We start from the raw sequence: 19,601 nt of genomic DNA, 5'->3' as shown, positions 1-19,601 counted from the left end.
AAACAGAAATAAGAAAACCAATAGACAGATTTCAAATTAAGGTCTGGATATGCAGTTTTACTTACCATGTTGGATACATTTAAAGGTTTGGTTTTTCAATAATGTTTCTGAATAACTCTGGCTTTCCAGCTACTTATTTTTGTGGAATCACATTTTTAAATCACTGTTACCCGCTACACCTAGGTACAACCATATATGTGGTACATTTTATATACGGATCCCCGTGAAAGCCCGTGGCTCCCCAAAGGGAGAAGAGAGCCTGACTTGATCTCTTTGAGTCTCGCTGCTTCCTTCAAGCACAACAGAGACAACGCAGACGGGATTTGGTGCCTTTCAGCGTTAAGTCCTATCTGTGGTAACACATCTGTTCCGTAAGTTTGCAAGGTCACTAGGCACTGCAAAACCGGAGTTTAATAGTGTGACTTGATTCCCTTAGTCTGTTGAATGTCATTTATCCTCTGTATTGAACTTCGGCATGTTGGCCTCCTTAAATCAAGACTTCTGGGAATTATCTTTGGCAACTATACGCTTAGCAGAAAAGTGTGATCATTTTGGCTGCCTCGTGTCAGATAACAACAGGTAGTCGCGGGTGCCGAGTGGTTTCCCGGAGTGGCTTTCTTTCTTTATGGTAATCAATTTATCCGGCCCAGCTGTCAGGCACTTGACTTCCCAATTAACAACTGACATAGAACTCAAGCCACAGGAAGGAAAAAAACTCAGATGTCCCCAAACACGCCGCTAATGAAAAATGTAGTCTAGTCTCTAACGCATCTGTGTTTTCCCCATGAAATGTAAATTGTCCATTTGGAAAACAATATAACTACAGAGGTTTCTCCACATAAGGGAAGTTTCACATGATATTTGACTGGGCCACGGGCCCAACATCCATTAAGGCGTTATCATAAATTAAAATGGGAATTGAAGCAGCCAACATTATTGACTAAGTCCCTCTTATTAATTCCATGAAAAGACCAAAAGGGCCTAAACTACCACAGATCACAGCTTCCATCCTCCAGGAAAAACCCTTCATTCTACATCGTAGCTGTTCATTGAGTCCAAACTGAAAGAAGGAAAAACATGTAGGATAATGCCCGGGCCGCCCTTTTCTCCCCTGACTCCTCCTGACCAGAGGGTTTTCCCCAGCCTGACAGGATGCCAGCAGTAAGGCCTGGGGTCTCATGGGAGGTGCACCAGAGCAGCCCCGACTCCCCTGCATAGATGCTTTGGGACTGAATGATTACCCTTGTCTATCCCATGGAAAGGGGGGTCTGAACACACTGGCAAGTCCTGTATTTGGATGTCTTTCAGGGCACAAACATTGAAATTGTTAAAGTTACAACCTGAGGAAAGTCGGAGCAGCAGGGTTTTTCCTAACACCTTCCTCCTTCTGAGAGCGCTAATCTATCCATGCTAAGAAACTCCAATGTCCACCTTAAACCTAATCAAGGGTGAGTCCTCTTTGCCTTGAGGCTTCGGAATGATGGCGTTTGTTTTTAAGTCACATGCCCATACTGAGCACTAGCTTGGACCTTCCTTTGCAGGACACTAGAGAGTGGAAGCACGGAGCTCCAGGTGCCAGTCACTTACTGGAAGCATTCCCCTGCCCTGGCTTTCTCCTGACCAGACAGACATAAGCATCTGGAGGGTAGGGACTAGGATGCATATGTTTTTTTGTGTGGTTTTTTTTTGTGTGTTTTTTTAATATATTTTTTTGAATTTTTACAGAGAGGAAAGGAAAGGGATAGAGAGTTAGAAACATCGACGAGAGAGAAACATCGACCAGCTGCCTCCTGCACACCCCCCACTGGGGATGTGCCCACAATCAAGGTACATGCGCTTGACCGGAATCGAACCTGGGACCCTTTAGTCCGCAGGCTGACGCTCTATCCACTGAGCCAAACTGGTTAGGGCTGCATATGTTTTTTGAACCAGGTCTCTTGCACTTAGAATGCTGGGAAATTTTTTCAGAGCAAAAAATAGTTATCTTAGTCTTCAAAGATATTTTCACTTCCACACCACAAAGCAGGGCAGATGCCCTTTGGAAATGCAATCATATCGTCCATTCAACTATTGTTTAACCCACAGCACGTGGATTCAATAAAACTCAACATAAACATTTAGAAAGGCCACTTCTGTACACAGATGTCATCAAATGTGCATGGCTGCATAGCCATATTCCATTTGAGGGACCTCATTAACTAGGAAATGATTTCCTACTTCATGACTCAATGCTCATCATCTGAGAGGATTAAGATAAAATGCTTTTCCAGAAAGAACATCTTCCTTGAAATCTCATTTTTGCATATTCTCTTTCTGGGCCACCCCAGCTTTCTCCGCTCACAATACTGGCTGCACAGCAAACTCTGAAATAGAAATATTATACACTAGACTCTTACCATCAGGAGGAGGAAGAGTCACTGGTAGAAGAGTTGAAGTCCCTGCAACATGAAAGCCTATGATATGGGAAGGAATCAGAGAGCTGGGTGGCCTCTCTGAATTGACTGAAAAAACAACAAGCAGATTCCTCTCTGTCACCAGGCCTCTGACACTGAGGGAAGGGTTCAACTGTATGGAAGTATGTTGGCTTGAATGTCATGTTTTTAAACTTTCACCAATCAGCACAGCCTTGCTAAGCCTCCCATTTATAGGGGAAGCTACCCTATCATTGCCAAGTTTAGAAAAATGAAGCTACAGTAGGATGTAATGATGGTTTTATATTTTATCTATAATAAAGCACGCTCCCCTGAAGTCCCAGTGCATTTTGAATGAACACCAAAGGAAAGAATTCTTAACCCCCCGCAACTGGCAAATACAGGAATTTCAACTGTTCTGATTACAATGACTCGAAGTAAATCATTATTAAGCTCTTAACTTCCAACCTACTGGTCAACCAGAAACACAGTCAGATTTGCTTGGGAAATTATACAAGGAAGGAGCCCTACTGCACATCCTGCTTTCATCCTCCAACCACAGCAAGTTACAAACTGAAAACAGCTTTTGATTCATATTAGCATTTTGAATAGTATTTCTAAAAATTATCTTTAAGCAGTTGTGAACTAAGGATGTGGTATGACTTGGTAAATATTATTATTGATATAACTTTTCTTTCCATGTTCTGAAAGTCACACCTTTGAATCTAAAAGACACTAAATGTTTACCTGGTCCGAAGGGGATGGGGGAGGATAAGAGGCGGGGTACATACATTTCAAGTTACTAGTACAATATGTTTTGCCAACATTTGATAGGCTGGGATTACATTTAGATACTAATTTAAAAAGTCATTCATCTTAAGGACTGAGATTAATTATTGCAGCATCCCATTATGAAATGTTCTATTTCTAACATCTCACTGCTACTCTATGGATAATTACTTCAAGTGCCATCTCAACTACTTATTGGGTTAGGAAAAATATTTTTAATGGTTCTTAAAGAATGTAAAGTATAAATACACAAAAGATGCAAGGTCCTTTACTTGGGAAAAAAATAGATAATCTGATCAATTAGCAGAAGTGCTTTGACTGTCACTAGAATCCATTTAAAATCATGACCTACAGCATCTTAGAAAGCAGCAGTGTTTTCCAACAACTTGCAGTCATATTTAGGTCGCATTTAATAGGGCAGATATACAGTGAACATCCGAAAACAAACTCATACATACAACACAGGAATTTAAGGCACGTGATCAATCACCCCTGAATTCACCGAAATAACGCGACTAGTGCTGCCATTAGGCTAATGATGAGCCATGCAGGAAGCCACCCGGTTGGCTCCCAAATGAAATGAACAGACGTGAGCGTTTTAGAATAAAGCAAGTACCTGATAGTTTCATGAGAAGTTCAGAAGCTGCTTTGACTGACATGTCCCGCCTTAGCCCACTCCCCTTCCCTTCCTGGGCCTTCAGTGTGTCCTCAGAGATGCTTGGGGCTGACACTTCAGATTCCGGACTGAACACATAGCTGGACCGAGGCAAGGAGGCACTGAGGGCCTCCTCTTCCTGGGGCTCCTCTTTCACTTGAAAGTTAAGATTCATGGGCTCCTTCTGATTTGCAGCTGTCAAAAGAAGAAAGGGATTATATATATATACAGATATAAAAGGCCACTCCCCTCTTAGCTGCCCCCAACTTAATGAAGTATGGATGCACGATCACACTGTGCTAACAGCAGGAGGGACCACAACCTAATCAAAATCAGCTGTGCCCTGGGCACAAAGATACAATACACTCCGTGAGCGCGTGGGCTTCTGAAACTTTCGAACCTATCCTATTCGAAACGTGCCTTTCTCTTTGGTCTCCCTCAAGGTCTTCTTTCCTGTCTATGTGGCTGCCTCCCTGGCTTATTTGCCCTCTCCCCACCAAATCCCATCATAGAATAATGCCTTCAGGCAGCTATCCTGCCAAAAAATATTGAATATAAACACGAGTCAGAGGCAACACCCACAGCGAAAACCTGGGGTGGAGTGTAAGGTGAGGATGGAGAATTTGCCAGAAAGAAAAGCTCAGACTAGAGAAATCGCGCTTTTACTTTGTTATAAGCCAACACCACTGACCCACAAACAGTGGGACGTGCACTTGGCATTGTTTTGGGGTCCATGTCTGTAGCCCAAGTCATCTCCGAGTCCACAATGGGTATTTTTTTTAAAGAAAATTTATTTTGGAATAATTTCAGATTTGCAGAGGAGTTGTAAAGATGGTTGGAAGAGTTCCCACATAGTCCTTCACCCAGCATTCCCGATGTTAACATCTGACCTAACCACGATGCATTTGTCAGAACTGAGAAATTCACATTGCTATGATCTAAACTCCAGATTTTATTCAGATTTCACCAGTGTTTCCACTTATGTCCTTTGTCCATGGTTCCTTTTTAGCATGGTTGGTTGGTGTTGAGTGTGTGGTCAGGGCAGAGCTAGCTGGCCTATTATGGGATGGATTCTGTGGCTTGGTTACAGCAAACCACTGAGCTACATACCACTCAGGAAAGACCAAGAAGGAAGGCAAGCATCCACTACTACCACTTGCAACTTTCACAGGCATCTTGCTTCCTTTTAAAAGGCCATGTGGTAGGAACTTTTAGGTTAGTTATATTGGATGTGTCTGTCTTTTGAGAAAGAAGATCTCATCCTGATACAGAGTTCTCAGTAACACCTAATAGAATGAGCCTTAAGCCCATTCCTGCTTAACAAATAAGAGGAAGAAAAATACATCCCCAAAGCAAACACCTATTACGCCTTGCCCACCATCTGCCCCAGCCAATACACACAGACACAAAAAAAGTCTTTCTTTCTACCCATGCCCCTCTATGAATATATATTCTGGAATCACAAGTTCATACAGACTAGCGTATTTGGAAACTGGAGCCCAGAGGCCCCACATGACATTTGGAAGTTTTGCTACCAGAAAGAGGAAGAGCTAGGACTCGAACCTAGTCCATGGGCTGCCCATCTGGTGTCCCTGACCAACCTCCATCACACCACCCTCCACCTCTGGTCCCTGTGTTATAACAACACTAATGCAACTTGACCTCCAGGTCTTTGATAAAATACAACCTTCTCAATGAAGTATCCTGTTCAAAATTGCAACCCCTCCCCAGTACTCCCAGTCTCTCTTACTCTGCTTTAATCTTCCTTTTCTCCCTAAAATATAGGTTGTCCCAAAAATGCATGCACACACTCTGAATAATTATAAAGGCAGTGTTTATTAAAATACATTTCATTTTCAAAATTGAGCTACCAGCTGTTAAGGTGTGTATACATTTTTGGGGACACCCTGTATTTATCATCTCATAACATACTGTTTAAGATTGAATTATGTCTCCCTCCCCCAAATCCATATGTTAAAGCCCTAAACCCCATTGTGACTGAATTTGGAGATAAGGAGGTACTTAAAGTTAAATGAGGCCATTAGGGTAGGACCCTAATCCAATATGACTGGTGTCCTTATAAGAAGAGAGACACATGTGAGGACAAAGCGAGAAGGTGGCCAACTTCAAGCCAAAGAGAGAAAGAGGCCTCAGAAGAAACCAAACTGGCCAGCACCTTGATCTTGGACCTTCAGCATTCAGAACTGTGAAAAATAAATTTCTACTGTTTCCATCACTTAGTGGTATTTTGCTATGGTAGCACAAACAGACTAATCACATAAAATATAATTTTCTTATTTATTATGTTACTCCTTTGTGATTTGTTCTTCATGAAGGCAATGATCTTTGTTTTAATGCTGATGGATCTTGAGTGCCTAGAACAGTGCCTGGAACATAGTAGGTGCTCATAATATATATTTGTTGAATGGGTAAAATACACTGGCCACAAATTAGTGACATCAGATGGCACTCCACTATTCCTTGTGGTAAACAAAAGTTAAGAATCTCAAAATATTCCACCAAAGGCAATCAGAGGTGCTTTCTCAGAACTGATCATTCTTTTGGGGATAAAACCTTAGTTATAAAGTTAAGAGCTTTGCTGCCTACACTGCGGGCACTTACTGAGGTGTCTTTGAGGGATCACTTATACTCTGGCATTTCTAAGAGGGGAGTCCAGACAATAAGGAAAGTGCCTAAAATCTAGCCATTTGGGGACAATGCCATCAGAATCTGAACCAAAGGGAACCAAGTCATTCTTTAGAGCAGTGGTTCTCAACCTTCCTAATGCCGCGACCCTTTAATACAGTTCCTCATGTTGTGGTGACCCCCAACCATAAAATTATTTTCGTTGCTACTTCATAACTGTAATTTTGCTACTGTTATGAATCATAATGTAAATATCTGATATGCAGGATGTATTTTCATTGTTACAAATTGAACATAATTAAAGCATAGTGATTAATCACAAAAACAATATGTAATTATATATGTGTTTTCCGATGGTCTTAGGCGACCCGTGTGAAAGGGTCGTTCGACCCCCCAAAGGGGTCGCGACCCACAGGTTGAGAACCACTGCTCTAGAGCAATCTGCAACAAGTATGTATTCCCAACCTCAACCAGAAAGGCAATTCCTGAGAAGACTTTGTTTATTTAGTGCATTTCTCCCCTTTCAACCACTGCCTGGGGGTTTGCTAACCACCTCCTAAAGCTCCTCTTGCCCTCAGCCTTTCTTCCAGAACCTCCATCAGATCCTCTCCCAAGAGCATGCCAGTTAGTCACGACAGAGTCATTAAACAGTGTATGGTCTAGTAAGCCTGTGACTTCGATTCTTTGGGAAGGAATAATATAAAGTGAATGGTTAGGTATTTTTAAAAGTGCTTCAATGCTATATCTTTTATTTTAAGACTTTTTAAAATTCTAAGGTGAGGCTAGGAAAGGTAAGAAACTACTGAGGTCCTAGGAGTAAATCCCAATTCTAGAGAGGACACAGCCATTGTGCTGAGGCTCTGAAGCTATAAGGGGCTTCTACATGCCACGTAACTCTTGAGGGGGAGAAAGGTATTCAGCACGGCTAGTACAGCCCAGATTTAACAGAACTTCAAGGACACTTAAAACAACGCCAACAGGCAAGCAGGATGTTGCTGATTATAAATCTGCAAGTCTTTCTACCTGGTTTTCATTCTAACAAGAATAGCACAAAACTGGTAACGTGCTGGGGAAATATAAATAAAGTTAATGGCATGTCACAAAAGCGTGTGGGAGACACTCGTTTGCTCAAGTTTTCATTTCCCAAACATTTGGGCCTAAATAAAAGGTGTAAAACTGGAAATGTGAAGGTTATCCTGCTTTCTTTCAATTACCAGAAATATTTACACTGAGAATAGTATATAAAGCCTGTATTTTAAAATTAATATGGCTAAATAATTACTATTGTTGTTTTGTTTTGTTTTATCCTCAAAAAACAAACCATTCTCTTTCTTCAGAGAAAGTTAAAATTAAAGATATTTTCTTTTGGGCATAGCGGGGATTGTTAAGGGAAAATAATTAAAGCAATCCTATCTGACTCACTGCATAGTCTTGACTTCATTCTTACTAACAGAGATTTGTGCACAATGACCTCAGTTTGCAAAGGACTTTCCCAGCACCTGTCTTGAGTTCTGTGTGCATAACTTAAAGCTTCCAGATACTCCACTGTTTTTAAGAAGATACCATAATATTTTTGTTTTTTTCCATTTTATTTTTGTCACATTATTTTAGGAATTATTTATTGTTTTGAGAAAGTTATCAGAATCCATCAGTAACTCAGTGCAAGAGAAAAACTCAGGAAGTAAAGAGCTATTCGTGATGCTGTTGTAGTAACCCGGCTATTATTTAACAGGAAAGGAGGAAAGGGAAGCTCAGACAGACGCATGCCCAGCAAGGTCTGAGCGATGTGGGAAGGTGCTGGTCTGTCAATCACACCTGAAAGCAAGTCAGTGGCTGGAACGGGTGTGACCACTGCAAGAGAGCAAAACCGGAATATTCAAAACTTCCTAACAAAGGAAGTTCCTTCCTTCTCTTTCTCATGCCCTTGGTTCCTGGCTCTCCTGTGGCAGGGGGATGCACTCCCCTGTGCCCACATGGTACATGGCCATGGTGGACTCCACACATGGACTTTAATTAGGTTGGATGCTGAACCACACCCGGCTGTAACCTGGAGCGGGAGCTCTGGACACTGGCCTTGTTTCTGGCTCTGCTGGAACCCCAGCTGCACCGTTTCCAGGACTGGCGCAAGGGGCAGGGGGCTTTGGAACTTGGGAAATGTAACCTCATACAAATAAAGTCTTCTTCCACATCCCATTGTCATTTCAGCGACGCCCCCAAAACCTCCACCTCACTCCGAGTGATAGGGGAGTTTGATTCTCGAGTAACATTAGAACCTAATCTGTTATCTCCTTTTATCTCTTTTTTCATGTTTAAATTTTAAATTTTTTCTTCAGATACTCCGCTTTTCACACAGTGAGGAAGCCCCACTAATCAAGAGGCCCCTTCTCTCACTGTTCAAACATGTTAGGACCTGAGCCTAAATGATGCATATCTTACGTTTACACATTTAAGGGAGGTGGGCTGCCATTTAGAAGAAACAAGCTAGCTTTTTGAGGATTTATAGAGGATTCAAGATAAAGGCTAATATGGGGAAGGAGTGGAAGCCACTGGGGTAAAATGACTCCAAGTTGCTAATTCTAAGAGGCAGGCGTTAATAAGTTATAAAAGAAACCCTTCTTTAAAGTAAGGTGTCATCAATTCTCCTGAAGATTTCTCCCATGACCCCCCCGCCCCCCGAGGAAAATTCTATATCACTTCCGTAAAGGCCATAATTTGTTTTAATAATGCATATAACTAGCATTTGAATAGTTACTCAGGAATTAATCCATCAACCACAGAAGATAAGGATCATTATTATCTTCATTTTAGAGTCAAGGAAACTAAGGTACCAAGAAGTTAACAGACTGACCCTGCCTCCCCGCCCCCCCCTCAAAAAAAAAATCACAGGACCTCTAGACTCCAGGGCTTCTGACTGAAAATGCACCCAAGTTCTCTCCTTTCTCTCCAAGAAAACCCAAGCTTCTTTATGAAAGATGCTAACCTAAGAGGTTGGACTGTGGGCTTAGAAAATAAGTGATATGGAGTGAACTACACATCGTACATGAGAAAGGGGAGGGTACGGTGCAACCTGAAGGGAAGGGACGTTTTCTGAAAGGAGAGAATTTTGTGAACATTTGACTAAGAGGTGGAAGAGGAGAAACCAACTGCAACATGGCAGCTTCTGTTCTGTCCTGCCGGGTCCCTCTGGTGAAGGAAAACATTTTCTTTGAGTTTAATAAGACGGAGCTCTCTTTCAGTCCAGAGTCTAGCAATTTTGCAAATTCAGAGCTGTTACATGAAAAAGCTAGACCAATGAGAGTTTTATTAACTGCCTCACCCTAAAGCAGAGCTAAAGACTCTCAGAGTTAGAAGGGACCGTGGATCAGTGGTTTCCAAACAGTGTTCCAAGGAACCCTAGGGTATGCTTCAGGGGTTCCAAATGTTTGTTTCAAATGTAAGATTATTTTAAGATTAGTTCTCCATTTGGTTTGAAAATTAATATAACATTTAATTTTAAAATGTGCACCCCCCGGCTGCATTATCCAAGATGTCAATTAGAGACCACTAATATGTTAACTTGTGTTGATAAGTTCATCTGGAGATCACTAAAATGTTAACTTGCAATGATAAGTTAATTGAGTTTTTATGTATCACTTGTAATGCAGTTTTTGCTGCTCTCATGAAAGTGTTAGAGTTTTAGTAATCAATCATGAATAAGGAAGTGGCTGGCTATCTTTCAAGAAATTCAAACCTGGGCATGTGTATCCATGTAAAACTACACACCCAGCGTACACCTAGAGTCTATGGGCATTCCTTAAATCAAGCTTTCTCAACCTTGGCACCACTAACATTCTGGGCTGGATAATTTGCTATGAGACTGTCTTGCACATTATAGAATATTTAGCAGCATCCCTGGCCTCTCTACCCCTAGATGCCAATAGGCTTTCCAGATGTGACAGCAAAAAATTTCTCCAGACATTGCCAACTGTCCCCTGGGCACACTTCTGGTTGAGAACAACTGCCTTGAATTAAATGCCAGAACAGGTCTAAGTGTACCTTCTTAGGTGAAACTTCTGATAGTGGCTGATAGGCTTATGTAGATACAGAGAGACAGCTGGCTCTATCATTTATAGAGCACTTACTACGGGCCAGGGAGTATGCGAGGTGTTTACTTGGGTTAATATCTCTGATCAATCCTCACAACAATCCTTTGAAGTAGGTACTACTATTGTCTCCATTTTGCAGATGAGAAGCTGAGACTAGAGATGAAATAAATTTCCAAATAACAATTCACTGACTAATAACCAAGTAGTTAATACAGAATGGTAGATGGCTTTAGTGTGTATTGAACGTTGCAGATACTTCCTATTTGCCCTTCATTATGATAAGGAATGAGGGCAGTTGCTAAATATTGTCAACTTTGAAACAAAATTTTATTATTATTATATTCTCCTTTCAAGTATCTGAATACTTTCCAGTGAAGGGATTCTGAGATTAAAGGTGAATTCCTTGAAATCTGACCTCATTTACCACAACATTTCCCTGTGTAAATGGTGTTTCTCAAATCTGCAATAAGCAAAATAAATTTAGAAATATACTAGGTGCTTCACCTAGTAGACTCAAGACTTCACTTGATCATAATGCTAATTTCATATTTTTTTAATTACCGAATAGTGACTGTTTTCTTAATTATGTGGCTTTTAAAGTAAATAAATGTAATAAATGTGAACTTAAAAAATAAAGATATATTTAAAAATATATGTTCTATGTGTTTTATATGTTGAGTCTGCTCTTAAGACTTTTTTTGCGGGGGGAGGGGGAATGGGTTTACTGTTTAAAATACAAGCCAACAAAATAAACATCATTACTGTTTTCCACTCCCTTATTTTACAATCAGAAAACGAAGGCTCGGAGGACGATTTGGCCTTTTTAAAACCACACAGCTTTTTGGCAACAGAACCAGAATCAGAGCCCAGCTCTCCAGATCACAAACCAAAGCTGTTCCCTTGTAAGTGTATGAAAGTACGTATGACCAGCCTGGGAAGCTGGGCTTTGTTGATAATTTGATGTTTTTAAGTGAGAAAAAATAAAAAATAAACTGCCTTCTAAAATCATAAGGAAAGGCAAGATTTGATTAAATAATAACAACAGTGGAGTATTACTTTTAGATGTTAAGCATATTATATCTAAATAGAATGTTCAAAACATTAGCTAAATATTTTTAAGCCTTGCTCTCCAATAAGGTAAACTATTTAATTTGCCTTAAGTAGTTTTGTAATTAGTGCTTAGTGACGTTTTAAGCATCTCATATTTTTCATTAATGCCCACCTGAGCTAATACTTGGCCACACTTCAGGATCTATGTCTCAAACCAAGACTGCACAGGTCATCAACAAGGGCCACTGCAGTTACAGACATGGTGACAAAGGAAACAAAACAGCCCCTGGAGCGGGGTCAAGGAGAGTGACAATGAGCGGTGCCTCAAGAACGTTAGCATAAATAAATAAATAAGGTTTTTCTCTCTGTACTTAACTACTAAACCCAACATATAATGAGCAAAAGTAGCTATTTGCAGTAATCCACTTAACAGACAGGATATCTCCCTTGTCAAAAGCAGGAAGGACACGTCCTGGAAAACCCATCAAGCCGGGAGTGAATGTGAAGGAAAGCTGTACGTTAAATTCATACTATCCAACCCAAAGAATGAAATGTATGAACAGCGAGAAATGATTGGAGATTAGAGAAAAGGAAGCCTAAAGATTGGGTAATATATTTCCAACACTTTTCAGGGAAGTCGGTGACCATCTGCCCCAAATGACATTTCCTCTTGATTGCTACACTTGTCATTTTCGATTATTATCCCAACATTCTGGCTTGTGCATCCGTTTTTTAAGCGATGTTTGTTACTACGGAACACCCAGAGAACCTGCAGAACTCTGGGCTGAGGTAGACTGTGAAGTGTCCGTGATGATTTCCCTCCCTGACAGCCCTCCCTTTGCAATGAGACTCTGCAGCTCCTCCCGTGAAGAGGTGGAGTCTGTGTTTCCACTCTGTGAATCTGGGCTGGACTTAGGACTTGCTTGGGTCAACAGAAGGTGATGGAAGTGACCTTGGGCCAGTTCTGAGCCGAGCCTCCAGAAGTCTTGTGCACTTTGGCCGGCTCCTTGGAACCAGGCCCAGCTGTGTGTGAGTGAGCCTGGGCCAGCCCACTGAAGGACAAGGGACCCTGGGAGCAGAGAGCAGCCATCCCAGCTGAGGCCACCCTAGACCAGCCAGCCCCCAGCCACGCTGGCCATGAATTGCAGATGGGGAAGTCAGCCCCGGGGGGACCAGGAGCAGCACCCCGTTGAGCCATGCCCAGATTGCCAATCCATAAAATCATAAAGGAAGAAAATGGTTATTGTTTTGAGCTGATAAACTCTGGAAAAGTTTGTTCCTTAATTAACAGTGTGATGGATTCTAGTTCCTAGACCTGGCGCTACAAGCTGAGGTCCAGGAACATAAGACATGAGGACCCCAAGGTACTCAGACCCTTTGGGGCTCCCTTGACATGGCCTGCTTACTTTCCATAGACCACACTCTACTCCATCTCCTTTCTTATAGCATATGGAGGTGACTGAATCTGCAAATCTTTTTCAAGTGAAGTAATATCACAATCTCTGAAAACCTGACTTCCAGAATATGAGTAATGGAATATTTTTCTTATAACCCATCATGGAATGCTCTGTAGATGATAAAAGATAAAGATGTTACAAAAGAAACATCCCCCCCCCACCTCCCAACCCTCCAACTTGAAATAGTTGAAAAGCAAGACTAATATACAGCAATAGAAATAACTAGTCATAATACAAGCACCAACCAGGGTGATAAAGACTCTAAGTATCACTGGTATTCACAATGGGGGGTGGGGGGAGCACTAAAGACCAGAATAATAGGAAAAGGTTTTACTCAAGAAATGGGAGCTATTCTTGGAAGGATGACCAGCGTCTGCAAGGGCCAGGCAGTAGGGGGAGAATATCACAGGGATGGAGCCTGAGGTTGCTAGAACTGCTCTACAAAGATACAGAAAGAACCACTGTGGGTCAGAAGTGGATTAAAACAGTTATTTTAGCTTTAATCACATTATTACTTATTTTTATAAAAATTCCCACTTCCCATTGTATCTAACAGGAGGAAGACACAGGGGACTCCACAGTTCAAATGACCAGACCCCTGAGCAACAAAGGTAAAGGCAGAGAAATGGAAACGAGAGGGCTGGGCCTATGAGCTGGTGCAGACTGTAAACATTTTTCTAGAGAAGTGGGGATAGGGTTACTCAGCAGACAGGAGCAGATGGGAGCATAACCTGATGCAAGGAGCATTAGAAGAAGGGTCCTCCAGAATGCCTTGGAGGGCCTGGAGGTGGGGGGCAGCTGAGGTGGAGAAGGCATCAGTCAGGGAGGGAGCTGGAGTGGCAAGCTGTCTAGGTTTGAGGTGACAGCCAGGAAGGGTTGCACCTGTAGCGATGGATTGTAGATCTATTTTGAAGACACAAAAAAGTTTACTCAGATTAGCGACTGAATTAGCATGTAGAAATGATGCCATGGTTTGAAGCCAAGAAAAATAAACAGTGAAGCAGACGGAGGTCAAAAGACAGTTTGCTCAACTGAGAAAAAAAAAAGGTAATAGCAAATAAAGTGGTCATTTGCCAAGGTCTTGCATTAGGATCTTTGTTCTGTCCCGTGGAGCTGAAGCCTTTAAGCCTCAGCTTCCTCATCTGCAAAATAGGTTTAACATCATTGACCCCACAGGGCTGTTGGGAGGATTAAATGAGAAACTACAAGAGGTTGTGGGCACAGTGCCTGGCTCACTGTAAACACAATTGATTAGTAATAATGCTTATAATAATAGTAGATTAGTAACAACAGCAGTAAGGAGAAGAAAGTGTACTTCTCAGGGAAGGAAAAAATGAACTGGATTCCGTTTTTGCAGAAACGTAGACTTGGATAAGTTTTCCCAGGAGTCTATCAAGGTAAAAAAAAATTCTGTGGGCAGTTCTAGAAGGAGTGCTCTGTCCAGCACGGTGAGGAAAGATCTGGATTCCAGATTCCAGTCTTGACCCATTTACAGGATGTACACCAAGTCCTAGTTTCCTCATATACATGCTTGTTACTAGACAATGTATTTGGAAATACACTAGAAAGATCTACAGAAATATAAACTGGCCTTATTGCTACTAATCTATTTGCATGAAATAATTAAATAATGCCTAAAAGTATTAATGCCACTTCCAATGACATCAAGCACACAGCACGCATGCTGGGGACCCCGGCTAACTCTACAACCAGGGACAGAGGGCAGAGCCAGGTTCCGGTGTCGCTGCTTCCTTAATGATTTGGGGTGTAGGCAGCCTGAGGGAGGGAACGCTGAAGCCAGGCCCCCTGAATTGGAATTCCAGCTCCACCACATGTGAGCTGTGTAAACCTGGGAAAGTCTCTTAACCTCTGTTTCTTAGTTTTCATCTGTAAAATGGGAGTACTGTCTTGCTACAGGGTTGCTATGAAATTCAAATGTGTTATGGAATAAAGTAAACACTGTATAAATGATTGTTAAGGGGAAAAAAGAAACAATAAGTAAATGTCACAAAGTCCCCATCTATGGTTGGGGACCCATCCAAGCTTTCTTGTCATGCTAGCTGCTCCTTTCCGTGACCCAGATCGGCCCTGGTGTCACGGAGCAGCAAGTCACTGGAAAACAGGAGGGCATCACACTCTCCCTCTCACAGGACTCACCACCAGGTTCAGCAATAAAATCCAGGGTTTCAGGCTGCCTGCGTGTAGACGGCCCCTAAACGCAGCTTGTGACACCGGGAATTTTAGGCACATGGTCAGCGAGTGCCCAGCATGAGAAAAGCGAGGCAGGGTTAAAAAGAAGGGCCAGACTGAAGACGCAAAGGAAGGTTGTCCAAGATAAACCCACTGGGGAAGGTACCTAGGCGTGGGTGTGGGAGAGCCTCTGGCACCGAAGTCTTAGGGCAAGAATGGCCCAAGGATGGCATTTACTTGAAAGAAGGCTCCTTTGTTCAGATGTTTCACAGAAAAGCCAATCAGAGCCACCAGGTTTACTGGGCATCTCCCATGCCTCCTCCAGCAGCACAAACCAATGTATCACAGCATAGGGGAGCGGCCATTCATAGACTAACCATACTGTCACTACAGGAGCATAAAACTGTACAAAATCGATGGAAGCGGCAGAACAAAGGCCTATGGGACGCAAATACATTCACCAGTGCCCACTCATTTATACAAGAAAACCTTTGCTGTTTATGGCTGCGCTCCTAATAAATTAAAAATTCAGCTTGTGCCTATATGTAAGTCCTGGTTAAAATTACTTCGGCCTTAATTCTATGAAATTAATAGAATGTGGGAGGCTGTGTAAAAAAAAAGTGATTTTTGCCCGCTTCCAAATTAAAAATAGTTGAAATGACTTGTATCTTTTATTTTCGAAAGCCAGAGACAAAACGCTATTCCCAGCCAACAACGGAGGTGCCAAGTTTCTGTCAGCTCCTCGGTTATAATTTGGAGAGCGAGAATTCAATTATGTATCTTGAAGAGTGTAGTTTTCAGAGAGAGACATGATGTAAGGCCAGAGCAGGCAACTGTTACTCAGGCTTCAAGTAACGACACTCCCAGGCCCTCGATGTTCCAGGAGTCCTGAGACTTTCTAGTTCTAACTAGAGAACATTAAGATGCTTCTTCTAATTCTGGCATGGGGCCCCACGAGGAGAAACACGGGGTTTCATGACCATGACTCACCCAGGCCTCTCATGCACGTCAACCTTGACCTACGGTGAATGCCTCAGACCCAGAGCACACCACGCCCCTTTCAGGGTCTGGGATACAGAGGAAGGAAGAGAGCTGCATGGAAAAAAACTGCACCAGGTATCAGGTTTCTATTCCACATCAGTGGTCCTCAGTCTTGGTCACATGTTAGAATCATTGGAGGATTTTAAAGAGAATACCAATGATTAGCCCCTATTCTAGACCAATTAAATCATACTTTCTGAAAGTGGGGCTAGATCCTGGCATTAAAAAACAACTACATAGCCCTAGCTGGTTTGGCTCAGTGGATAGAGCGTTGGCCTGCGGACTGAAGGGTCTGATTCCGGTCAAGGGCACCTGCCCAGGTTGCGGGCTCCATCCTCAGTAGGGGGCATGCAGGAGGCAGCCGATCAATGATTCTCTCTCATCATTGATGTTTCTATCTCTCTCTCCCTCGCCCTTCCTTTCTGAAATCAATAAAAATATATTTTAAACAACAATATAAAAACTCCAGAGTTAGAACTGCTGCTGGAAGCTGGATCATGGGGAGAAGGCCCAGAAGAGCAGGAACCTGCTCTGAGGTCAGGTGAGCACCTCTCCCCTGCGCACCCAGGTCATGGGAGCCCTGGCTCCCCGCCCCGGCAGGCAGCGGCCTGCATGTGCCTTCAGGCTCCCAAGAAAGATCTATGCAAACACCCAGAGCTGCAGCATCCAAGACCTGCCTTCCAGGCCAAACCCTGTGCGAAGCTGACAAAATTATTTTTTCTCTTAGCCCAGAAAGCCAGGGGCAGGGGCTGCCCCGTTCTCTTCCCTGAATCAATTATGGTGCTGAGCCTGGACAGCTTCGGTCCCAGGGAGCAACATTAATCTTGCAGGACCGAGGAATGTTAAGTGTGGGCTCAGGCAGAAGAAGAGTTAGTTGATGATCCGGAGAAGGGATTTGATTTCACAATCACATACGCTGGGAAACGTCAAAATCAGGGCAGGGGTGGGAGGAGGATTTAGAGTCCGTTTAAAAGAGCATTCCACCCTTGTTCTTTAATCCCACTGGGTTCCCTTAAGTCATCTTTATGCTCAGCTTTAGTGGAAGGAGCAAGAAAGACTCCCCTTAATAACCAGGCAAGAAAGAATCGAGTGTTTTCCCTCTCTCTTTTGGAAACAAGTAGGTGTGTCCATGCTTGAATTTGTCACTGTGCTCCATTTCTGCAGACAGTGATGTGGCTGGCACCGGGACTCGCAAACTCCATGCCCACAAACAGCTGCACCCTCCGGTCCCAGCAGGTGCACGCGCAGAGCCCAGCTAAAATTCGTCGCAAGAACAATGGAGCCCTTATGACGCCGAGGGACAAGGCCCGATGTTCACCACGGCTGCACTACATTTGATGAGGGAAAGAGCTAGAAACTCAGCCTCAGTTCTCTGGGGTTGGGCCTTTTGGTCCCAGGATCAGAGCCACAGACACAGCCAGGCACAGCACCAGGGCGGCGGCAGCTATCAATGATAGGGCTCGACCCACCGAAGAGTTGGTGGAATTAAAACACACACACACACACACACGCACACAAAATCCCTCCAGAAAATGTATCCTCCTCCTTTTAACACATCTTCTCCTCCCGGGGGCTGCATTGCCACAGTCACCAAGTTTACATTCACATCCGAATATGCACACACAAAAAAATTACTGATGCATCTCACTCCCTGGTGACTTTGTAACAGGTTGCTAGGTAACAGTGCACACAAGTCAGGTTTCAGGACCTTCAGTAAGCCACCATAAAATCGCTGCATGGGCCTTTTGCATAAACAGTGTGCATTTGTTATCTGTTTTCTCCTGCCGATTGATCGGTCGGCAAATACTTCGACTGCCAAACCGTAAACAAGTCCCCGTCAATAGCTAGCTGAGAAAACAGATCACAACGTGAGGCTGTGGTGCACGTTTTTACCCCAGCCTACCAACTGGCTTCTCCGCTGGGGAGGCTCCTGTTTGCAATTCTGGTTCCCAGCAGCCCCAGGCCTTACGTTACGCTCCCTGAGACGGGGCTGGAGCTAGTGACAGCCGGATGTGGGGCACCCAGGGCTGAGCCACGCAGGAGTGGTCTATCTATCGTACACCAGGTATTTTACCCAATCCTCCTTTCATCCCTTCCTGCAGCTTTGAAAACGTCCCGGGGTGGTGGAGTAAAGGGAATAACCCCTTCCCGAGAGTTACTCACCCCCACTTAGTTTTCCCGTTAGTAAGGAGATGTCCGCCCCCCTATCTAAGCTAGGCTAAGTGAAGATGCCATTTGCATTCCGTTTTTTGCACTAGAAGAACCCAGAAAAGGAGCCCCTTGTGCTGTCCTGTCGGCGGGAGAGACCATCAAGGAAGGACCAAAGATGCTCCGGAGGGGAAAACTAAAGTGTCAGCAGCAAAAGGGACACTGGAAGCTGCACTCCCCTCTGCCCCTGCCCCGACCCCCCAGCCCTGTTTTCAAAAATGTTTCAGTATAAAACCCAAAGTCCCTAAAAGCTCGGTTTCCTCTAAATGAGCTGGAAGAGAAGGGGGGAGTAGAGAGCCCCCTGTCTGTCTGTGCCGCAGTCAGACGCACTGTAATCCCTGGGACTTGATCGTGCCCAGCATAGGACTGCCTCCCTCCCCTCACATGCACGCAGGTCTGGGTGCCCCACGGAACACTCTCTGCTCTCTTTTCCTCCGCAGCTCATTTCTGTGACGCCTCATTTCCATCCCCTACCTTTTCTCATTTCTTCCAACTAGTGTCACGCGCTCCTGAGGGGCAGAGATCTGGGGTGACGGGGACAATCCAAAAGACCTGACTGCGGTGTCCCTGAGCACGGGGTCTTCAGAGTGACGCTGAACCTCTAATGCACCTGGCAATGACATTTAGTGAAACGCGACTCACAGTCCATTTAAAGGAAGACGGTGACCAATTATTCTCCATTTAAAAGGCTATTGTCAATCTCCAAAGAGCTGAAATGGCATTTGGAAATCATCCTGGGGACTGCAAGACAGAACCAATGCTCAGCCGACCTTTCCCCACCCTCCACGTCGCCTTTAAAATTTAAAATCATACTTTAAAAAAATGGAATGAGTAGCAGTGCAATCCCAGGACACATTTTCTCATTCCAAAAGGGAGTCAGGAAAAATAGCCTTCCTCAACGTTGCACCCTGTTCTACTACACAACTTAAAGAAACTGAAAACAAAAACAACAAAAAAGTAAAAGAAATATCACATATAATTTGATGGTCAAAGTAGTATTAATCAATAAGGATAATTTTTTTTACAACTTCTACTCTATATTCTTTTCAAATGGCATTGAGGCAGTTGG

The 19,601-nt window shown here is 43.3% G+C and overlaps 1 protein-coding gene across 9 annotated transcripts in view; it reads right to left on the bottom strand.

The window, feature by feature from the left end:
- LOC102243540 (zinc finger protein 827) overlaps positions 1-19,601 on the bottom strand; it is a 136,965-nt gene that overhangs the window by 99,297 nt on the left and 18,067 nt on the right. For all 9 annotated transcript variants that reach the window (XM_014538507.1, XM_014538506.1, XM_014538504.1 and 6 more), the window contains exon 4: positions 3,817-4,050. In XM_014538507.1, coding sequence (XP_014393993.1) covers positions 3,817-4,050 — 234 coding nt within the window. The remainder of the gene's footprint in view (positions 1-3,816; positions 4,051-19,601) is intronic.

Source organism: Myotis brandtii, unplaced genomic scaffold (genome assembly GCF_000412655.1).
Source record: "Myotis brandtii unplaced genomic scaffold, ASM41265v1 scaffold192, whole genome shotgun sequence".
NCBI lineage: Eukaryota > Metazoa > Chordata > Mammalia > Chiroptera > Vespertilionidae > Myotis > Myotis brandtii.
The sequence above is the reverse complement of the archived record's forward strand: the minus strand, read 5'-3'. Positions and strand labels throughout refer to the sequence as shown.